The sequence below is a fragment of the Anomaloglossus baeobatrachus genome, chromosome 4 (genome assembly GCF_048569485.1).
Source record: "Anomaloglossus baeobatrachus isolate aAnoBae1 chromosome 4, aAnoBae1.hap1, whole genome shotgun sequence".
Taxonomy (NCBI): Eukaryota; Metazoa; Chordata; class Amphibia; order Anura; family Aromobatidae; genus Anomaloglossus; species Anomaloglossus baeobatrachus.
Window position 1 is genome coordinate 20037386 of NC_134356.1, and position 24503 is coordinate 20061888.

At 38.3% G+C, this 24503-nt stretch overlaps 1 protein-coding gene across 1 annotated transcript in view; it reads right to left on the reverse strand.

Moving 5' to 3' along the window:
• Positions 1-24503, reverse strand: part of SYN3 (synapsin III) — a 278381-nt gene that overhangs the window by 205210 nt on the left and 48668 nt on the right. The window contains 2 exon segments of the mRNA XM_075343799.1: positions 1657-1714; positions 8705-9110. Coding sequence (XP_075199914.1) covers positions 1657-1714; positions 8705-9027 — 381 coding nt within the window. The 5' untranslated portion in view covers positions 9028-9110.

Genomic DNA, 24503 nt, shown 5'->3' on the forward strand with positions numbered 1-24503 from the left:
TATTAAAAGAGGTGTAAGTGTTCATGAAAAAAATATAGTTCTACCTCTGTACAAGTCACTAGTGCGACCGCACTTATATACTGTGTACAATTCTGGTCACCGATATATAAGAAGGACATAGCTGAACTGGAGAGGGTGCAGAGAAGACCACCAAGATTATTAGAGGAATGGGTGGGCTGCAATACCAAGACAGGAAAAACGAAGGCTTAGGGGGGATCTAATCACAAGGTATAAATATATGAGGGGACAGTACAGAGACCTTTCCAAAGATCTCTTTACACCTAGGCCTGCGACTGGAACACGGGGGGATCCGCTACGTCTCGAGGAAAGAAGGTTTAATCCTAATCACAGACGAGGATTCTTTACTGTACGAGCAGTGAGACTATGGAACTCTCTGCCGCATGATGTTGTAATGAGTGATTCACTACTAACATTTAAGCAGAGCCTGGATGCCTTTCTTGAAAAATTTAATATTACCAGTTATGTATATTAGATTTTATGACAGGGTATTGATCCAGGGAACCAGTCTGATTGCCGGATGTGGAGTCAGGAAGGAAATGTTTTCCCCATTGGAACTTGTTTGCCACATTGGGTTTTTTTTTGCCTTCCTCTGGATCAACATGTTAGGCTACGGGTTGAACTAGATGGACTTAGAGTCTCCCTTCAACCTTAAAAACTATGATACTATGATGATACTATGTATCTCTGTATACAGGGAGCTCCCCCTAGTGGTGGCTGCAGACAGGATCTTATCATGTATCTCTGTATACAGGGAGCTCCCCCTAGTGGTGGCTGCAGACAGGATCTTATCATGTATCTCTGTATACAGGGAGCTCCCCCTAGTGGTGACTGCAGACAGGATCTTATCATGTATCTCTGTATACAGGGAGCTCCCCCTAGTGGTGACTGCAAACAGGATCTTATCATGTATCTCTGTATACAGGGAGCTCCCCCTAGTGGTGGCTGCAGACAGGATCTTATCATGTATCTCTGTATACAGGGAGCTCCCCCTAGTGGTGACTGCAGACAGGATCTTATCATGTATCTCTGTATACAGGGAGCTCCCCCTAGTGGTGACTGCAGACAGGATCTTATCATGTATCTCTGTATACAGGGAGCTCCCCCTAGTGGTGGCTGCAGGCAGGATCTTATCATGTATCTCTGTATACAGGGAGCTCCCCCTAGTGGTGGCTGCAGACAGGATCTTATCATGTATCTCTGTATACAGGGAGCTCCCTCTAGTGGTGGCTGCAGACAGGATCTTATCATGTATCTCTGTATACAGGGAGCTCCCCCTAGTGGTGGCTGCAGACAGGATCTTATCATGTATCTCTGTATACAGGGAGCTCCCCCTAGTGGAGGCTGCAGACAGGATCTTATCATGTATCTCTGTATACAGGGAGCTCCCCCTAGTGGTGGCTGCAGACAGGATCTTATCATGTATCTCTGTATACAGGGAGCTCCCCCTAATGGTGGCTGCAGACAGGATCTTATCATGTAGACAGAACAAATTAAATCATTATTGGAGATATACTACATAATGTGGAGCTTTGAGAACTTATTATACAGGCCTTAATTGTTAATGTACTATCTGCTTATATTATAGAAACAGAAACATGATGAGCCTCAGTAATGTTATGTCCTTGCACCACATACCTGCTCCACCCGAATCTCATAGTCTTTATTCACCTTCTTCCCTCTGAAATACTTGCCCCTGAAAAAGAAGGAAACAAAAAACAAAATATTAAAACAGTTTCATTCATAAAGGAGAAATTTATGAAACTGGAAAAATTTAATGTAGCACAAAGTAAAACACTATTCACCAAGGTCCATAGGGGGCAGTATTACAGTAGTTATATTCTTGTACATAGGGGCAGTATTATAGTAGTTATATTCTTGTACATAGGGGCAGTATTATAGTAGTTATATTCTTGTACATAGAGGCAGTATTATAGTAGTTATATTCTTGTACATAGGGGGCAGTATTATAGTAGTTATATTCTTGTACATAGGGGACAGTATTATAGTAGTTATATTCTTGTACATAGGGGCAGTATTATAGTAGTTATATTCTTGTACATAGGGGGCAGTATTATAGTAGTTATATTCTTGTACATAGAGGCAGTATTATAGTAGTTATATTCTTGTACATAGGGGCAGTATTATAGTAGTTATATTCTTGTACATAGGGGCAGTATTATAGTAGTTATATTCTTGTACATAGGGGCAGTATTATAGTAGTTATATTCTTGTACATAGGGGCAGTATTATAGTAGTTATATTCTTGTACATAGGAGCAGTATTATAGTAGTTATATTCTTGTACATAGGGGCAGTATTATAGTAGTTATATTCTTGTACATAGGAGCAGTATTATAGTAGTTATATTCTTGCACATAGGGGGCAGTATTATAGTAGTTATATTCTTGTACATAGGGGCAGTATTATAGTAGTTATATTCTTGTACATAGGAGCAGTATTATAGTAGTTATATTCTTGTACATAGGGGCAGTATTATAGTAGTTATATTCTTGTATATAGGGGGCAGTATTATAGTAGTTATATTCTTGTACATAGAGGCAGTATTATAGTAGTTATATTCTTGTACATAGGGGCAGTATTATAGTAGTTATATTCTTGTACATAGGAGCAGTATTATAGTAGTTATATTCTTGCACATAGGGGGCAGTATTATAGTAGTTATATTCTTGTACATAGGGGCAGTATTATAGTAGTTATATTCCTGTACATAGAGGGCAGTATTATAGTAGTTATATTGTTGTACATAGGGGCAGTATTATAGTAGTTATATTCTTGTACATAGGGGCAGTATTATAGTAATTATATTCTTGTACATAGGGGCAGTATTATAGTAGTTATATTCTTGTACATAGGGGCAGTATTATAGTAGTTATATTCTTGTACATAGGGGCAGTATTATAGTAGTTATATTTTTGTACATAGGGGCAGTAGTATAGTAGTTATATTCTTGTACATAGGGGCAGTATTATAGTAGTTATATTCTTGTACATAGGGGCAGTAGTATAGTAGTTATTTTCACAATTGTGGCTCTGTGGCTGCGGTGAGTAATCGTTTGGACACATTTGAAACAGATGACCGTCGAACAAAAAAAATTCTCGTAAACTGAAGTCACATAAACAGTCGGCGGAAAAAGAGAATCATCCATCAGATTGTGAAGGGTAAAAGCGAATATTCACATGTTCCCGACTAAACCCCCAGCGCTGCGGTATAAATATATATAACTGCTATAATACAGCACCTGCACTTCTGTCGGGAGGTCGATCACCTGGAACCTGTGAAAGGTCCGACTATATGAATAGGAATAATGAGTAAAGAGTAATAATCGGTCCAGCGCCCCCTAGTGGCCAAATTATCATTAAAGTGTTTTTTCCCACTAAGAGCAGATAAAGTGTTTGGGATTCGGTGGAACTGAGAATTAAGGATCTTTTTGGGGGGATCCTTTATTTTACATATACAATGCGGTAAATCGATAAATCCCCCATGAATGACATTCCTGCGCCCCCCAGAAAGGATCCGCAGAAATCTCCCATGGGAATGAGTCGGATTCTTTTCTTTTGTGCCCTGATTTATTTTGGCGGCGTCTTCTTTGGGTCTGGACCCTGCTGTGTATGTAGATCATGTCCCCCCGGTATTGCCCCCGGCCGGGACTGTGTGTAGAATTAACCAGAGATACGACACGCTCGGACCCCGAGCTGAGAACTGCGCCCCCCCCTCCCCCCACTGCGAGGGTCCAGTCACCGGCAGGAGGGTATGCGGGTATTGTGTGCACACAATGACGGCACTCTGCCTGGGAGATGCCGGGGAAAGATGGAAAAATGTTCAAAAACACTGGCTGCGTGGGAAATCGCTTACCTAACAATTCCCCTTATTGGAGATTTGGAGGAGTCACATTCCTCCTAATGTGCAGAAATCATCTTACACCTGCAGTGTAAAGCATGGTGAATACAGCCCTGTCTGGAGCTCCTCCTGGTGGCTTTCAGACTTCCATAGACTCCAATACAAAATACAGTTGAAGGGTGCTGCTCATTGCAAGTATTGAGCGAAGCTCTAAATAACCGGTCGGAATATAATATATGCAAATTTATGCAAAATGTGCCTGTTTTGAGGTGTAACTTATGGAAAGATATGCGAAAACCCATTTTCACAAAATAGTGCAGCTTTGCAGCGTGTGGAAAAGGAAACTCCACATTCCAAAGAGTGGTCAGTACAACAGTGACATCTAGTGGCGGAAAGTGTAATTACAGCAGTTCTTAAAAAAAAAAAACACAAAAAAGCCTCAATTTTCACCTTGTACCCCCCCCCCCCCCCCCAGGGGTGCTGTATTCTCAATATCAGTGTGAGCTGTTATATCTTCTGTTATAACTACCCCCTGTAGACTCTGAAGTCTCGCGGGTAGGGTCCTCTCTCCTCCTGTAGACTCTGAAGTCTCGCGGGCAGGGTCCTCTCTCCTCCTGTAGACTCTGAAGTCTCGCGGGCAGGGTCCTCTCTCCTCCTGTAGACTCTGAAGTCTCGCGGGCAGGGTCCTCTCTCCTCCTGTAGACTCTGAAGTCTCGCGGGCAGGGTCCTCTCTCCTCCTGTAGACTGTGAGCCCTCTCGGGCAGGGTCCTCTCTCCTCCTGTAGACTGTGAGCCCTCTCGGGCAGGGTCCTCTCTCCTCCTGTAGACTCTGAAGTCTCGCGGGCAGGGTCCTCTCTCCTCCTGTAGACTCTGAAGTCTCGCGGGCAGGGTCCTCTCTCCTCCTATAGACAGTGAGCCCTCGTGGGCAGGGTCCTTTCTCCTCCTATAGACTGTGAGCCCTCGTGGGCAGGGTCCTCTCTCCTCCTATAGACTGTGAGCCCTCGCGGGCAGGGTCCTCTCTTCTCCTATAGACTGTGAGCCCTCGTGGGCAGGGTCCTCTCTCCTCCTATAGACTGTGAGCCCTCGTGGGCAGGGTCCTCTCTCCTCCTGTAGACTGTGAGACCTCCTGGGCAGGGTCCTATCTCCTCCTGTAGACTGTGAGACCTCCTGGGCAGGGTCCTCTCTCCTCCTATAGACAGTGAGCCCTCGTGGGCAGGGTCTTCTCTTCTCCTGTAGACAGTGAGCCCTCGTGGGCAGGGTCCTCTCTCCTCCTGTAGACTGTGAGCTCTCGTGGGCATGGTTCTCTCTCCTCCTGTAGACTGTGAGACCTCGTGGGCAGGGTCCTCTCTCCTCCTGTAGACTGTGAGACCTCCTGGGCAGGGTCCTATCTCCTCCTGTAGACTGTGAGTCCTCATGGGCAGGGTCTTCTCTTCTCCTGTAGACAGTGAGCCCTCGTGGGCAGGATCCTCTCTCCTCCTGTAGACAGTGAGCCCTCGTGGGCAGGGTCTTCTCTCCTTCTGTAGACTGTGAGCCCTCGCGGGCATGGTCCTCTCTTCTCCTGTAGACTGTGAGCCCTCGCGGGCATGGTCCTCTCTCCTCCTGTAGACTGTGAGCCCTCGCGGGCAGGGTCCTCTCTTCTCCTGTAGACTGTGAGCTCTCGCGGGCAGGGTCCTCTCTTCTCCTGTAGACTGTGAGCTCTCGTGGGCAGGGTCCTCTCTCCTTCTGTAGACTGTGAGACCTCGTGGGCATGGTCCTCTCTCCTCCTGTAGACTGTGAGACCTCCTGGGCAGGGTCCTCTCTCCTCCTGTAGACTGTGAGCCCTCGCGGGCATGGTCCTCTCTCCTCCTGTAGACTGTGAGACCTCGTGGGAAGGGTCTTCTCTCCTTCTGTAGACTGTGAGCCCTCGCGGGCATGGTCCTCTCTCCTCCTGTAGACTGTGAGCCCTCGCGGGCAGGGTCCTCTCTCCTCCTGTAGACTGTGAGCCCTCGCGGGCATGGTCCTCTCTCCTCCTGTAGACTGTGAGCCCTCGCGGGCAGGGTCCTCTCTTCTCCTGTAGACTGTGAGCCCTCGCGGGCAGGGTCCTCTCTTCTCCTGTAGACTGTGAGCTCTCGCGGGCAGGGTCCTCTCTTCTCCTGTAGACTGTGAGCTCTCGTGGGCAGGGTCCTCTCTCCTTCTGTAGACTGTGAGACCTCGTGGGCATGGTCCTCTCTCCTCCTGTAGACTGTGAGCCCTCGCGGGCATGGTCCTCTCTCCTCCTGTAGACTGTGAGCCCTCGCGGGCATGGTCCTCTCTTCTCCTGTAGACTGTGAGCCCTCGCGGGCATGGTCCTCTCTCCTCCTGTAGACTGTGAGCCCTCGCGGGCAGGGTCCTCTCTTCTCCTGTAGACTGTGAGCCCTCGCGGGCATGGTCCTCTCTCCTCCTGTAGACTGTGAGCCCTCGCGGGCAGGGTCCTCTCTTCTCCTGTAGACTGTGAGACCTCGCGGGCAGGGTCCTCTCTCCTCCTGTAGACTGTGAGCCCTCGCGGGCAGGGTCCTCTCTTCTCCTGTAGACTGTGAGCCCTCGTGGGCAGGGTCCTCTCTCCTCCTGTAGACTGTGAGCCCTCGCTGGCAGGGTCCTCTCTCCTCCTGTAGACTGTGAACCCTCGCGGGCAGGGTCCTATCTCTCCTCCTGTAGACTGTGAGCCCTCGCGGGCAGGGTCCTCACTCCTCCTGTGGACTGTGATCCCTCCTGGGCAGGGTCCTCTCTCCTCCTGTAGACTGTGAGCCCTCGCGGGCAGGGTCCTATCTCCTCCTGTAGACTGTGAGCCCTCGCGGGCAGGGTCCTCTCTCCTCCTGTAGACTGTGAGACCTCCTGGGCAGGGTCCTCTCTCCTCCTGTAGACTGTGAGACCTCCTGGGCAGGGTCCTCTCTCCTCCTGTAGACTGTGAGCCCTCGCGGGCAGGGTCCTATCTCCTCCTGTAGACTGTGAGCCCTCGCGGGCAGGGTCCTCTCTCCTCCTGTAGACTGTGAGACCTCCTGGGCAGGGTCCTCTCTCCTCCTGTAGACTGTGAGACCTCCTGGGCAGGGTCTTCACTCCTCCTGTAGACTATGAGCCCTCATGGGCAGGGTCTTCTCTCCTCCTGTAGACTGTGAGCCCTCGCGGGCAGGGTCCTCTCTCCTCCTGTAGACTGTGAGCCCTCGTGGGCAGGGTCCTATCTCCTCCTGTAGACTGTGAGCCCTCGTGGGCAGGGTCTTCTCTCCTTCTGTAGACTGTGAGCCGTCGCGGGCAGGGTCTTCTCTCCTTCTGTAGACTGTGAGCCCTCGTGGGCAGGGTCCTCTCTCCTCCTGTAGACTGTGAGCCCTCGCGGGCAGGGTCCTCTCTCCTCCTGTAGACTGTGAGCCCTCGTGGGCAGGGTCCTCTCTCCTCCTGTAGACTGTGAGCCCTCATGGGCAGGGTCCTCTCTCCTCCTGTAGACTGTGAGCCCTCGTGGGCAGGGTCCTCTCTCCTCCTGTAGACTGTGAGCCCTCGCGGGCAGGGTCCTCTCTCCTCCTGTAGACTGTGAGCCCTCGTGGGCAGGGTCCTCTCTCCTCCTGTAGACTGTGAGCCCTCGCGGGCAGGGTCCTCTCTCCTCCTGTAGACTGTGAGCCCTCGTGGGCAGGGTCCTCTCTCCTCCTGTAGACTGTGAGACCTCGTGGGCAGGGTCCTATCTCCTCTTGTAGACTGTGAGCCCTCGTGGGCAGGGTCCTCTCTCCTCCTGTAGACTATGAGCCCTCATGGGCAGGGTCCTCTCTCCTCCTGTACCAGTCTGTTTTATATTGTTAATGATTGTTGTACTAGTTTTTATGTATACCTTTTTCACATGTAAAGCGCCCTGGCGCTATAATAATATATAATAATACTAATAATACTACTACTAACAATAATAATATGTAATGAAATCCAATAGGTTTAATTATTAAATGCGTCACATTTTATGGACAGTGCTAAATAAAGGTGCCACATAGTAACAAAAACATAATACTGTCACATGCTAAACATGTAACACTGCAATATACTGTACATTTACATTATTTCTCTCATAACCTATTATATAATAATACCTAACAGTGAGCACATAAAGGTGTTATATAGTGCAAATCTTATAGTACCATATACTGGATAAATAATACCGCCATATGCTGAGTGTATATAACACATTACATAAGTAGTTTCATTTTAATTGTGTGGTATAAGTATTACATTATCATGCCTAGGAGTCATCACATAAAAGTGCCATATAGTGAAAACATAATATTGCCATATATTGGATAAATAATACCCCCATATGCTGAGTGTATAACACACAGTTTCCACCTATTACATAATAATGCCTAGGAGTAAACACATAAAAGTGCCATATAGTGCCAATCTAATATTGCCATATACTGCTAATATAATACTGTCATATACTAAACATTCAACATGGTGTATACAATAAGCTCCCCTTACGTTTATCCTTTATTATATAATAATGCTTAAAAATGAACAAAAAAAATGTGCCATATAGTGCCAAGTTATATTACCGCGTGTGCCATCCAGTGAGCACATACCAATCCATATAACTAGCATTTATCCAGGTTTAATATCGCCATATAGTGCTACAAAAACAATACTCCGCCCCTAATAGTGCATATCGAAAGCATACTGCCATATATAATCCACATAGTACTGACATATGTATACATGAGGTCTATTTATTGAAAACATAGCGCTCAAAGGGTGCAATTAATACTGCCATATAGTATTTATATAATACCGATGGATATAAGCCATGTTATTAGGGGAGTTATATAAGACTTCCATACATACCAATCAGTATGGGCGTCGTCAATGACCAGGAGAATTTTTGGCTTCAGGACCACAGGGGGGGCCGGGGGTCCAGTCTGCTCCACAAGCCCCGCAGCGGCCTGGGTGGTCTGCTTCACCGCATTGGTGATGGAGCTGAAGAGGCTGCTGCCGGAGGTGGACGTGGAGGACACGGAGACCTGAAGAGGAGCCGGCTGCTTCCGCTCCAGCGCCGGAGACACCGGGGAGCTGGTGGAGTTCTCCGGCCGCTGCAGATCCATCATGTAACCATTGGGCAGGTTAGCCACGAAGCTGCTGTCCGAGAGACGTCTGCGGAGGAAATTCATGGCGGCAAATCAGCGCAAGAAACCGGCGGCGTCTGCGTATATCTGCTCCGGTGCGATCAATGCCCGTCCACACGAGATTCAGTCTAAAGAGAAAGAAAGGAAATATGAATAACTTACAACTCGTATAATACCGCCCTATATACAGGAATATAACGACTATAATACCGCCCCTATATACAGGAATATAACGACTATAATACCGCCCCTATATACAGGAATATAACTACTATAATACTGCCCCTATATACAAGAATATAACTACTATAATACTGCTCCTATGTACAAGAATATAACTACTATAATACTGCCCCTATGTACAAGAATATAACTATTATAATACTGCCCCCTATGTACAAGAATATAACTACTATAATACTGCCCCTATATACAAGAATATAACTACTATAATACTGCCCCTATATACAAGAATATAACTACTATAATACTGCCCCTATATACAAGAATATAACTACTATAATACTGCCCCTATGTACAAGAATATAACTACTATAATTCTGCTCCTATGTACAAGAATATAACTACTATAATACTGCCCCTATGTACAAGAATATAACTACTATAATTCTGCTCCTATGTACAAGAATATAACTACTATAATACTGCCCCTATATACAAGAATATAACTACTATAATACTGCCCCTATATACAAGAATATAACTACTATAATACTGCCCCTATATACAAGAATATAACTACTATAATACTGCCCCTATGTACAAGAATATAACTACTATAATACTGCCCCTATATACAAGAATATAACTACTATAATACTGCCCCTATGTACAAGAATATAACTACTATAATACTGCCCCTATGTACAAGAATATAACTACTATAATACTGCCTCTATATATAAGAATATAACTACTATAATACTGCCCCCTATGTACAAGAATATAACTACTATAATACTGCCCCCTATGTACAAGAATATAACTACTATAACACTGCCCCTATGTACAAGAATATAACTACTATAATACTGCTCCTATGTATAGGAATATAACTACTATAATACTGTCCCTATATACCAGAATATAACTACTATAATACTGCCCCCTATGCACAAGAATATAACTACTATAATACTGTCCCTATGCACAAGAATATAATTACTATAATACTGCCCCCTATGTACAAGAATATAACTACTATAATACTGCTCCTATGTACAAGAATATAACTACTATAATACTGCCCCCTATGTACAAGAATATAACTACTATAATACTGCTCTTATGTATAGGAATATAACTTCTATAATACTGTCCCTATGCACAAGAATATAACTACTATAATACTGTCCCTATGCACAAGAATATAACTATTATAATACTGCCTCTATGTACAAGAATATAACTACTATAATACTGCCCCCTATGTACAAGAATATAACTACTATAATACTGCCCCCTATGTACAAGAATATAACTACTATAATACTGCTCCCTATGTACAAGAATATAACTACTATAATACTGCCCCCTATGTACAAGAATATAACTACTATAATACTGCCCCTATGTACAAGAATATAACTACTATAATACTGCCCCCTATGTACAAGAATATAACTACTATAATACTGTCCCTATGCACAAGAATATAACTACTATAATACTGCCTCTATGTACAAGAATATAACTACTATAATACTGCCCCCTATGTACAAGAATATAACTACTATAATACTGCACCTATGTACAAGAATATAACTACTATAATACTGTTCCTATGTACAAGAATATAACTACTATAATACTGCCCCTATGTACAAGAATATAACTACTATAATACTGCCCCCTATGTACAAGAATATAACTACTATAACACTGCCCCTATGTACAAGAATATAACTACTATAATACTGCCCCCTATGTACAGGAATATAACTACTATAATACTGCCCCTATGTACAAGAATATAACTACTATAATACTGCCCCCTATGTACAAGAATATAACTACTATAACACTGCCCCCTATGTACAGGAATATAACTACTATAATACTGCCTCTATGTACAAGAATATAACTACTATAATACTGCCCCCTATGTACAAGAATATAACTACTATAATACTGCCCCTATGTACAAGAATATAACTACTATAATACTGCCCCCTATGTACAAGAATATAACTACTATAATACTGCTTCTATGTACAAGAATATAACTACTATAATACTGCCCCCTATGTACAAGAATATAACTACTATAATACTGCCCCTATGTACAAGAATATAACTACTGTAATACTGTCCCTATGCACAAGAATATAACTACTATAATACTGCTCCTATGTACAAGAATATAACTACTATAATACTGCCCCCTGTATACAAGAATATAACTATATAATACTGCTTCTATGTACAAGAATATAACTACTATAATACTGCCCCCTATGTACAAGAATATAACTACTATAATACTGCCCCTATGTACAAGAATATAACTACTATAATACTGCCCCCTGTATACAAGAATATAACTACTATAATGCTGCTTCTATGTACAATAATATAACTACTATAATACTGCCCCCTGTATACAAGAATATAACTACTATAATACTGCCCCCTATGTACAAGAATATAACTACTATAATACTGTCCCCTATGTACAAGAATATAACTACTATAATACTGCCCCCTATGTACAAGAATATAACTACTATAATACTGCCACTATGTACAAGAATATAACTACTATAACACTGCCCCTATGTACAAGAATATAACTACTATAATACTGCCCCCTATGTACAGGAATATAACTACTATAATACTGCCCCTATGTACAAGAATATAACTACTATAATACTGCCCCCTATGTACAAGAATATAACTACTATAATACTGCCCCCTATGTACAGGAATATAACTACTATAATACTGCCTCTATGTACAAGAATATAACTACTATAATACTGCCCCCTATGTACAAGAATATAACTACTATAATACTGCCCCTATGTACAAGAATATAACTACTATAATACTGCCCCCTATGTACAAGAATATAACTACTATAATACTGCTTCTATGTACAAGAATATAACTACTATAATACTGCCCCCTATGTACAAGAATATAACTACTATAATACTGCCCCTATGTACAAGAATATAACTACTGTAATACTGTCCCTATGCACAAGAATATAACTACTATAATACTGCTCCTATGTACAAGAATATAACTACTATAATACTGCCCCCTGTATACAAGAATATAACTATATAATACTGCTTCTATGTACAAGAATATAACTACTATAATACTGCCCCCTATGTACAAGAATATAACTAATATAATACTGCCCCTATGTACAACAATATAACTACTATAATACTGCCCCCTGTATACAAGAATATAACTACTATAATGCTGCTTCTATGTACAATAATATAACTACTATAATACTGCCCCCTATGTACAAGAATATAACTACTATAATACTGCTTCTATGTACAAGAATATAACTACTATAATACTGCCCCTATGTACAAGAATATAACTACTATAATACTGCCCCCTATGTACAAGAATATAACTACTATAATACTGCCCCCTGTATACAAGAATATAACTACTATAATACTGCTTCTATGTACAAGAATATAACTACTATAATACTGCCCCCTATGTACAAGAATATAACTACAATAATACTGCCCCCGTATACAAGAATATAACTACTATAATACTGCCCCCTGTATACAAGAATATAACTACTATAATACTGCTTCTATGTACAAGAATATAACTACTATAATACTGCCCCCGTATACAAGAATATAACTACTATAATACTGCCCCTATGTACAAGAATATAACTACTATAATACTGCCCCTATGTACAAGAATATAACTACTATAATACTGCCCCCTATGTACAAGAATATAACTACAATAATACTGCCCCCGTATACAAGAATATAACTACTATAATACTGCCCCCTGTATACAAGAATATAACTACTATAATACTGCCCCTATGTACAAGAATATAACTACTATAATACTGCTTCTATGTACAAGAATATAACTACTATAATACTGCCCCCTATGTACAAGAATATAACTACAATAATACTGCCCCCGTATACAAGAATATAACTACTATAATACTGCCCCCTGTATACAAGAATATAACTACTATAATACTGCTTCTATGTACAAGAATATAACTACTATAATACTGCTCCTATGTACAAGAATATAACTACTATAATACTGCCCCTATGTACAAGAATATAACTACTATAATACTGCTCCTATGTACAAGAATATAACTACTATAATACTGCCCCTATGTACAAGAATATAACTACTATAATACTGCCCCTATGTACAAGAATATAACTACTATAATACTGCTCCTATGTACAAGAATATAACTACTATAATACTGCCCCTATGTACAAGAATATAACTACTATAATACTGCCCCTATGTACAAGAATATAACTACTATAATACTGCTCCTATGTACAAGAATATAACTACTATAATACTGCCCCTATGTACAAGAATACAAGTACCATAATACTGCCCCTATGTACAAGAATATAACTACTATAATACTGCCCCTATGTACAAGAATACAAGTACCATAATACTGCCCCTATGTACAAGAATATAACTACTATAATACTGCCCCTATGTACAAGAATACAAGTACCATAATACTGCCCCCTATGTACAAGAATATAACTACTATAATACTGCCCGCTATGTACAGGAATATAACTACTATAATACTGCCTCTATGTACAAGAATATAACTACTATAATACTGCCCCCTATGTACAAGAATATAACTACTATAATACTGCCCCTATGTACAAGAATATAACTACTATAATACTGCCCCCTATGTACAAGAATATAACTACTATAATACTGCTTCTATGTACAAGAATATAACTACTATAATACTGCCCCCTATGTACAAGAATATAACTACTATAATACTGCCCCTATGTACAAGAATATAACTACTGTAATACTGTCCCTATGTACAAGAATATAACTACTATAATACTGCCCCCTGTATACAAGAATATAACTATATAATACTGCTTCTATGTACAAGAATATAACTACTATAATACTGCCCCCTATGTACAAGAATATAACTACTATAATACTGCCCCTATGTACAAGAATATAACTACTATAATACTGCCCCCTGTATACAAGAATATAACTACTATAATGCTGCTTCTATGTACAATAATATAACTACTATAATACTGCCCCCTGTATACAAGAATATAACTACTATAATACTGCCCCCTATGTACAAGAATATAACTACTATAATACTGTCCCCTATGTACAAGAATATAACTACTATAATACTGCCCCCTATGTACAAGAATATAACTACTATAATACTGCCACTATGTACAAGAATATAACTACTATAACACTGCCCCTATGTACAAGAATATAACTACTATAATACTGCCCCCTATGTACAGGAATATAACTACTATAATACTGCCCCTATGTACAAGAATATAACTACTATAATACTGCCCCCTATGTACAAGAATATAACTACTATAATACTGCCCCCTATGTACAGGAATATAACTACTATAATACTGCCTCTATGTACAAGAATATAACTACTATAATACTGCCCCCTATGTACAAGAATATAACTACTATAATACTGCCCCTATGTACAAGAATATAACTACTATAATACTGCCCCCTATGTACAAGAATATAACTACTATAATACTGCTTCTATGTACAAGAATATAACTACTATAATACTGCCCCCTATGTACAAGAATATAACTACTATAATACTGCCCCTATGTACAAGAATATAACTACTGTAATACTGTCCCTATGCACAAGAATATAACTACTATAATACTGCTCCTATGTACAAGAATATAACTACTATAATACTGCCCCCTGTATACAAGAATATAACTATATAATACTGCTTCTATGTACAAGAATATAACTACTATAATACTGCCCCCTATGTACAAGAATATAACTACTATAATACTGCCCCTATGTACAAGAATATAACTACTATAATACTGCCCCCTGTATACAAGAATATAACTACTATAATGCTGCTTCTATGTACAATAATATAACTACTATAATACTGCCCCCTGTATACAAGAATATAACTACTATAATACTGCTTCTATGTACAAGAATATAACTACTATAATACTGCCCCTATGTACAAGAATATAACTACTATAATACTGCCCCCTATGTACAAGAATATAACTACTATAATACTGCCCCCTGTATACAAGAATATAACTACTATAATACTGCTTCTATGTACAAGAATATAACTACTATAATACTGCCCCCTATGTACAAGAATATAACTACAATAATACTGCCCCCGTATACAAGAATATAACTACTATAATACTGCCCCCTGTATACAAGAATATAACTACTATAATACTGCTTCTATGTACAAGAATATAACTACTATAATACTGCCCCCTGTATACAAGAATATAACTACTATAATACTGCCCCTATGTACAAGAATATAACTACTATAATACTGCCCCCTATGTACAAGAATATAACTACAATAATACTGCCCCCGTATACAAGAATATAACTACTATAATACTGCCCCCTGTATACAAGAATATAACTACTATAATACTGCCCCTATGTACAAGAATATAACTACTATAACACTGCCCCTATGTACAAGAATATAACTACTATAATACTGCCCCCTATGTACAGGAATATAACTACTATAATACTGCCCCTATGTACAAGAATATAACTACTATAATACTGCCCCCTATGTACAAGAATATAACTACTATAATACTGCCCCCTATGTACAGGAATATAACTACTATAATACTGCCTCTATGTACAAGAATATAACTACTATAATACTGCCCCCTATGTACAAGAATATAACTACTATAATACTGCCCCTATGTACAAGAATATAACTACTATAATACTGCCCCCTATGTACAAGAATATAACTACTATAATACTGCTTCTATGTACAAGAATATAACTACTATAATACTGCCCCCTATGTACAAGAATATAACTACTATAATACTGCCCCTATGTACAAGAATATAACTACTGTAATACTGTCCCTATGCACAAGAATATAACTACTATAATACTGCTCCTATGTACAAGAATATAACTACTATAATACTGCCCCCTGTATACAAGAATATAACTATATAATACTGCTTCTATGTACAAGAATATAACTACTATAATACTGCCCCCTATGTACAAGAATATAACTACTATAATACTGCCCCTATGTACAAGAATATAACTACTATAATACTGCCCCCTGTATACAAGAATATAACTACTATAATGCTGCTTCTATGTACAATAATATAACTACTATAATACTGCCCCCTGTATACAAGAATATAACTACTATAATACTGCTTCTATGTACAAGAATATAACTACTATAATACTGCCCCTATGTACAAGAATATAACTACTATAATACTGCCCCCTATGTACAAGAATATAACTACTATAATACTGCCCCCTGTATACAAGAATATAACTACTATAATACTGCTTCTATGTACAAGAATATAACTACTATAATACTGCCCCCTATGTACAAGAATATAACTACAATAATACTGCCCCCGTATACAAGAATATAACTACTATAATACTGCCCCCTGTATACAAGAATATAACTACTATAATACTGCTTCTATGTACAAGAATATAACTACTATAATACTGCCCCCTGTATACAAGAATATAACTACTATAATACTGCCCCTATGTACAAGAATATAACTACTATAATACTGCCCCCTATGTACAAGAATATAACTACAATAATACTGCCCCCGTATACAAGAATATAACTACTATAATACTGCCCCCTGTATACAAGAATATAACTACTATAATACTGCCCCTATGTACAAGAATATAACTACTATAATACTGCTTCTATGTACAAGAATATAACTACTATAATACTGCCCCCTATGTACAAGAATATAACTACAATAATACTGCCCCCGTATACAAGAATATAACTACTATAATACTGCCCCCTGTATACAAGAATATAACTACTATAATACTGCTTCTATGTACAAGAATATAACTACTATAATAGTGCCCCCTGTATACAAGAATATAACTACTATAATACTGCCCCTATGTACAAGAATATAACTACTATAATACTGCTCCTATGTACAAGAATATAACTACTATAATACTGCCCCTATGTACAAGAATATAACTACTATAATACTGCTCCTATGTACAAGAATATAACTACTATAATACTGCCCCTATGTACAAGAATATAACTACTATAATACTGCCCCTATGTACAAGAATATAACTACTATAATACTGCTCCTATGTACAAGAATATAACTACTATAATACTGCCCCTATGTACAAGAATATAACTACTATAATACTGCCCCTATGTACAAGAATATAACTACTATAATACTGCCCCTATGTACAAGAATATAACTACTATAATACTGCCCCTATGTACAAGAATACAAGTACCATAATACTGCCCCCTATGTACAAGAATATAACTACTATAATACTGCCCCCTATGTACAGGAATATAACTACTATAATACTGCCTCTATGTACAAGAATATAACTACTATAATACTGCCCCCTATGTACAAGAATATAACTACTATAATACTGCCCCTATGTACAAGAATATAACTACTATAATACTGCCCCCTATGTACAAGAATATAACTACTATAATACTGCTTCTATGTACAAGAATATAACTACTATAATACTGCCCCCTATGTACAAGAATATAACTACTATAATACTGCCCCTATGTACAAGAATATAACTACTATAATACTGCCCCTATGTACAAGAATACAAGTACCATAATACTGCCCCTATGTACAAGAATATAACTACTATAATACTGCCCCTATGTACAAGAATACAAGTACCATAATACTGCCCCTATGTACAAGAATATAACTACTATAATACTGCCCCTATGTACAAGAATATAACTACTATAATACTGCTCCCTATGTACAAGAATATAACTACTATAATACTGCCCCTATGTACAAGAATATAACTACTATAATACTGCCCCTATGTACAAGAATACAAGTACCATAATACTGCCCCTATGTACAAGAATATAACTACTATAATACTGCCCCTATGTACAAGAATACAAGTACCATAATACTGCCCCTATGTACAAGAATATAACTACTATAATACTGCCCCCTGTATACAAGAATATAACTACTATAATACTGCTTCTATGTACAAGAATATAACTACTATAATACTGCCCCCTATGTACAAGAATATAACTACAATAATACTGCCCCCGTATACAAGAATATAACTACTATAATACTGCCCCCTGTATACAAGAATATAACTACTATAATACTGCTTCTATGTACAAGAATATAACTACTATAATACTGCCCCCTGTATACAAGAATATAACTACTATAATACTGCCCCTATGTACAAGAATATAACTACTATAATACTGCCCCCTATGTACAAGAATATAACTACAATAATACTGCCCCCGTATACAAGAATATAACTACTATAATACTGCCCCCTGTATACAAGAATATAACTACTATAATACTGCCCCTATGTACAAGAATATAACTACTATAACACTGCCCCTATGTACAAGAATATAACTACTATAATACTGCCCCCTATGTACAGGAATATAACTACTATAATACTGCCCCTATGTACAAGAATATAACTACTATAATACTGCCCCCTATGTACAAGAATATAACTACTATAATACTGCCCCCTATGTACAGGAATATAACTACTATAATACTGCCTCTATGTACAAGAATATAACTACTATAATACTGCCCCCTATGTACAAGAATATAACTACTATAATACTGCCCCTATGTACAAGAATATAACTACTATAATACTGCCCCCTATGTACAAGAATATAACTACTATAATACTGCTTCTATGTACAAGAATATAACTACTATAATACTGCCCCCTATGTACAAGAATATAACTACTATAATACTGCCCCTATGTACAAGAATATAACTACTGTAATACTGTCCCTATGCACAAGAATATAACTACTATAATACTGCTCCTATGTACAAGAATATAACTACTATAATACTGCCCCCTGTATACAAGAATATAACTATATAATACTGCTTCTATGTACAAGAATATAACTACTATAATACTGCCCCCTATGTACAAGAATATAACTACTATAATACTGCCCCTATGTACAAGAATATAACTACTATAATACTGCCCCCTGTATACAAGAATATAACTACTATAATGCTGCTTCTATGTACAATAATATAACTACTATAATACTGCCCCCTGTATACAAGAATATAACTACTATAATACTGCTTCTATGTACAAGAATATAACTACTATAATACTGCCCCTATGTACAAGAATATAACTACTATAATACTGCCCCCTATGTACAAGAATATAACTACTATAATACTGCCCCCTGTATACAAGAATATAACTACTATAATACTGCTTCTATGTACAAGAATATAACTACTATAATACTGCCCCCTATGTACAAGAATATAACTACAATAATACTGCCCCCGTATACAAGAATATAACTACTATAATACTGCCCCCTGTATACAAGAATATAACTACTATAATACTGCTTCTATGTACAAGAATATAACTACTATAATACTGCCCCCTGTATACAAGAATATAACTACTATAATACTGCCCCTATGTACAAGAATATAACTACTATAATACTGCCCCCTATGTACAAGAATATAACTACAATAATACTGCCCCCGTATACAAGAATATAACTACTATAATACTGCCCCCTGTATACAAGAATATAACTACTATAATACTGCCCCTATGTACAAGAATATAACTACTATAATACTGCTTCTATGTACAAGAATATAACTACTATAATACTGCCCCCTATGTACAAGAATATAACTACAATAATACTGCCCCCGTATACAAGAATATAACTACTATAATACTGCCCCCTGTATACAAGAATATAACTACTATAATACTGCTTCTATGTACAAGAATATAACTACTATAATAGTGCCCCCTGTATACAAGAATATAACTACTATAATACTGCCCCTATGTACAAGAATATAACTACTATAATACTGCTCCTATGTACAAGAATATAACTACTATAATACTGCCCCTATGTACAAGAATATAACTACTATAATACTGCTCCTATGTACAAGAATATAACTACTATAATACTGCCCCTATGTACAAGAATATAACTACTATAATACTGCCCCTATGTACAAGAATATAACTACTATAATACTGCTCCTATGTACAAGAATATAACTACTATAATACTGCCCCTATGTACAAGAATATAACTACTATAATACTGCCCCTATGTACAAGAATATAACTACTATAATACTGCCCCTATGTACAAGAATATAACTACTATAATACTGCCCCTATGTACAAGAATACAAGTACCATAATACTGCCCCCTATGTACAAGAATATAACTACTATAATACTGCCCCCTATGTACAGGAATATAACTACTATAATACTGCCTCTATGTACAAGAATATAACTACTATAATACTGCCCCCTATGTACAAGAATATAACTACTATAATACTGCCCCTATGTACAAGAATATAACTACTATAATACTGCCCCCTATGTACAAGAATATAACTACTATAATACTGCTTCTATGTACAAGAATATAACTACTATAATACTGCCCCCTATGTACAAGAATATAACTACTATAATACTGCCCCTATGTACAAGAATATAACTACTATAATACTGCCCCTATGTACAAGAATACAAGTACCATAATACTGCCCCTATGTACAAGAATATAACTACTATAATACTGCCCCTATGTACAAGAATACAAGTACCATAATACTGCCCCTATGTACAAGAATATAACTACTATAATACTGCCCCTATGTACAAGAATATAACTACTATAATACTGCTCCCTATGTACAAGAATATAACTACTATAATACTGCCCCTATGTACAAGAATATAACTACTATAATACTGCCCCTATGTACAAGAATACAAGTACCATAATACTGCCCCTATGTACAAGAATATAACTACTATAATACTGCCCCTATGTACAAGAATACAAGTACCATAATACTGCCCCTATGTACAAGAATATAACTACTATAATACTGCCCCTATGTACAAGAATATAACTACTATAATACTGCTCCCTATGTACAAGAATATAACTACTATAATACTGCCCCTATGTACAAGAATATAACTACTATAATACTGCCCCTATGTACAAGAATATAACTACTATAATACTGCCCCTATGTACAAGAATATAACTACTATAATACTGCCCCTATGTACAAGAATATAACTACTATAATACTGCCCCTATGTACAAGAATATAACTACTATAATACTGCTCCTATGTACAAGAATATAACTACTATAATACTGCCCCTATGTACAAGAATACAAGTACCATAATACTGCCCCTATAACTACTATAATACTGCCCCCGTATACAAGAATATAACTACTATAATACTGCCCCCTGTATACAAGAATATAACTACTATAATACTGCTTCTATGTACAAGAATATAACTACTATAATAGTGCCCCTATGTACAAGAATACAAGTACCATAATACTGCCCCTATAACTACAATAATACTGCCCCCGTATACAAGAATATAACTACTATAATACTGCCCCCTGTATACAAGAATATAACTACTATAATACTGCTTCTATGTACAAGAATATAACTACTATAATAGTGCCCCCTGTATACAAGAATATAACTACTATAATACTGCCCCTATGTACAAGAATATAACTACTATAATACTGCTCCTATGTACAAGAATATAACTACTATAATACTGCCCCTATGTACAAGAATATAACTACTATAATACTGCTTCTATGTACAAGAATATAACTACTATAATAGTGCCCCCTGTATACAAGAATATAACTACTATAATACTGCCCCTATGTACAAGAATATAACTACTATAATACTGCTCCTATGTACAAGAATATAACTACTATAATACTGCCCCTATGTACAAGAATATAACTACTATAATACTGCTCCTATGTACAAGAATATAACTACTATAATACTGCCCCTATGTACAAGAATATAACTACTATAATACTGCCCCTATGTACAAGAATATAACTACTATAATACTGCTCCTATGTACAAGAATATAACTACTATAATACTGCCCCTATGTACAAGAATATAACTACTATAATACTGCCCCTATGTACAAGAATATAACTACTATAATACTGCCCCTATGTACAAGAATATAACTACTATAATACTGCCCCTATGTACAAGAATACAAGTACCATAATACTGCCCCTATGTACAAGAATATAACTACTATAATACTGCCCCTATGTACAAGAATACAAGTACCATAATACTGCCCCTATGTACAAGAATATAACTACTATAATACTGCCCCTATGTACAAGAATACAAGTACCATAATACTGCCCCTATGTACAAGAATATAACTACTATAATACTGCCCCTATGTACAAGAATATAACTACTATAATACTGCCCCTATGTACAAGAATATAACTACTATAATACTGCCCCTATGTACAAGAATATAACTACTATAATACTGCCCCTATGTACAAGAATATAACTACTATAATACTGCCCCTATGTACAAGAATATAACTACTATAATACTGCCCCTATGTACAAGAATATAACTACTATAATACTGCCCCTATGTACAAGAATATAACTACTATAATACTGCTCCTATGTACAAGAATATAACTACTATAATACTGCCCCTATGTACAAGAATATAACTACTATAATACTGCCCCTATGTACAAGAATATAACTACTATAATACTGCCCCTATGTACAAGAATATAACTACTATAATACTGCCCCTATGTACAAGAATACAAGTACCATAATACTGCCCCTATGTACAAGAATATAACTACTATAATACTGCCCCTATGTACAAGAATACAAGTACCATAATACTGCCCCTATGTACAAGAATATAACTACTATAATACTGCCCCTATGTACAAGAATACAAGTACCATAATACTGCCCCTATGTACAAGAATATAACTACTATAATACTGCCCCTATGTACAAGAATATAACTACTATAATACTGCTCCCTATGTACAAGAATATAACTACTATAATACTGCCCCTATGTACAAGAATATAACTACTATAATACTGCCCCTATGTACAAGAATATAACTACTATAATACTGCCCCTATGTACAAGAATATAACTACTATAATACTGCTCCTATGTACAAGAATATAACTACTATAATACTGCCCCCTATGTACAAGAATATACCTACTATAATACTGCCCCTATGTACAAGAATATAACTACTATAATACTGCCCCTATGTACAAGAATATAACTACTATAATACTGCCCCTATGTACAAGAATATAACTACTATAATACTGCTCCTATGTACAAGAATATAACTACTATAATACTGCCCCTATGTACAAGAATACAAGTACCATAATACTGCCCCTATAACTACTATAATACTATGTACATGTATACGTTTACAGCCACAATACGTGTGCATTGGCAGATAACCGAGAGCAGCAGTGCGCCCTCTTGTGGTAGATGCAGTGATGTCAGTGAAATGGCTGCATATATACAGTGTGTGTGTGTGTGGTGTGGGTGTGTTGGCAGATAACAGAGAGCAGCGGTGCGCCCTCTTGTGGTAGATGCAGTAATGTCAGTGAAATGGCTGCATATATACAGTGTGTGTGTGTGTGGTGTGGGTGTGTTGGCAGATAACAGAGAGCAGCAGTGCGCCCTCTTGTGGTAGATGCAGTAATGTCAGTGAAATGGCTGCATATATACAGTGTGTGTGTGTGTGGTGTGGGTGTGTTGGCAGATAACAGAGAGCAGCGGTGCGCCCCCGTGTGGTCAGTGCAGTGACGTCAGTGACCTTGGCCGGCCCCCGCACCGCTGTACCTTCAGCTCCTCCACCTCCTGCTGCTCGTGCATCCTGCTCTGCGACTATGCTTGATAAGGGTCTAGTTGTCCACAGCAACCAATCAGAGATTAGCTTTCACTTTACCTCAGCAGCTTTGTTCTGCAGAAGTAAAGAGGTGTGGCCTGTGACTGATGGGGCGGGTCTCTTGTGCACTACTGAAGATAATCAGTAGCTGGGGGCGTGTCCTCTTATCATGCTGAAGTCAATCAGTTGCTGGTGGCGTGTCCTTTTGGCATGCTAAAGCCAATCAACAGCTGGAGGCGTG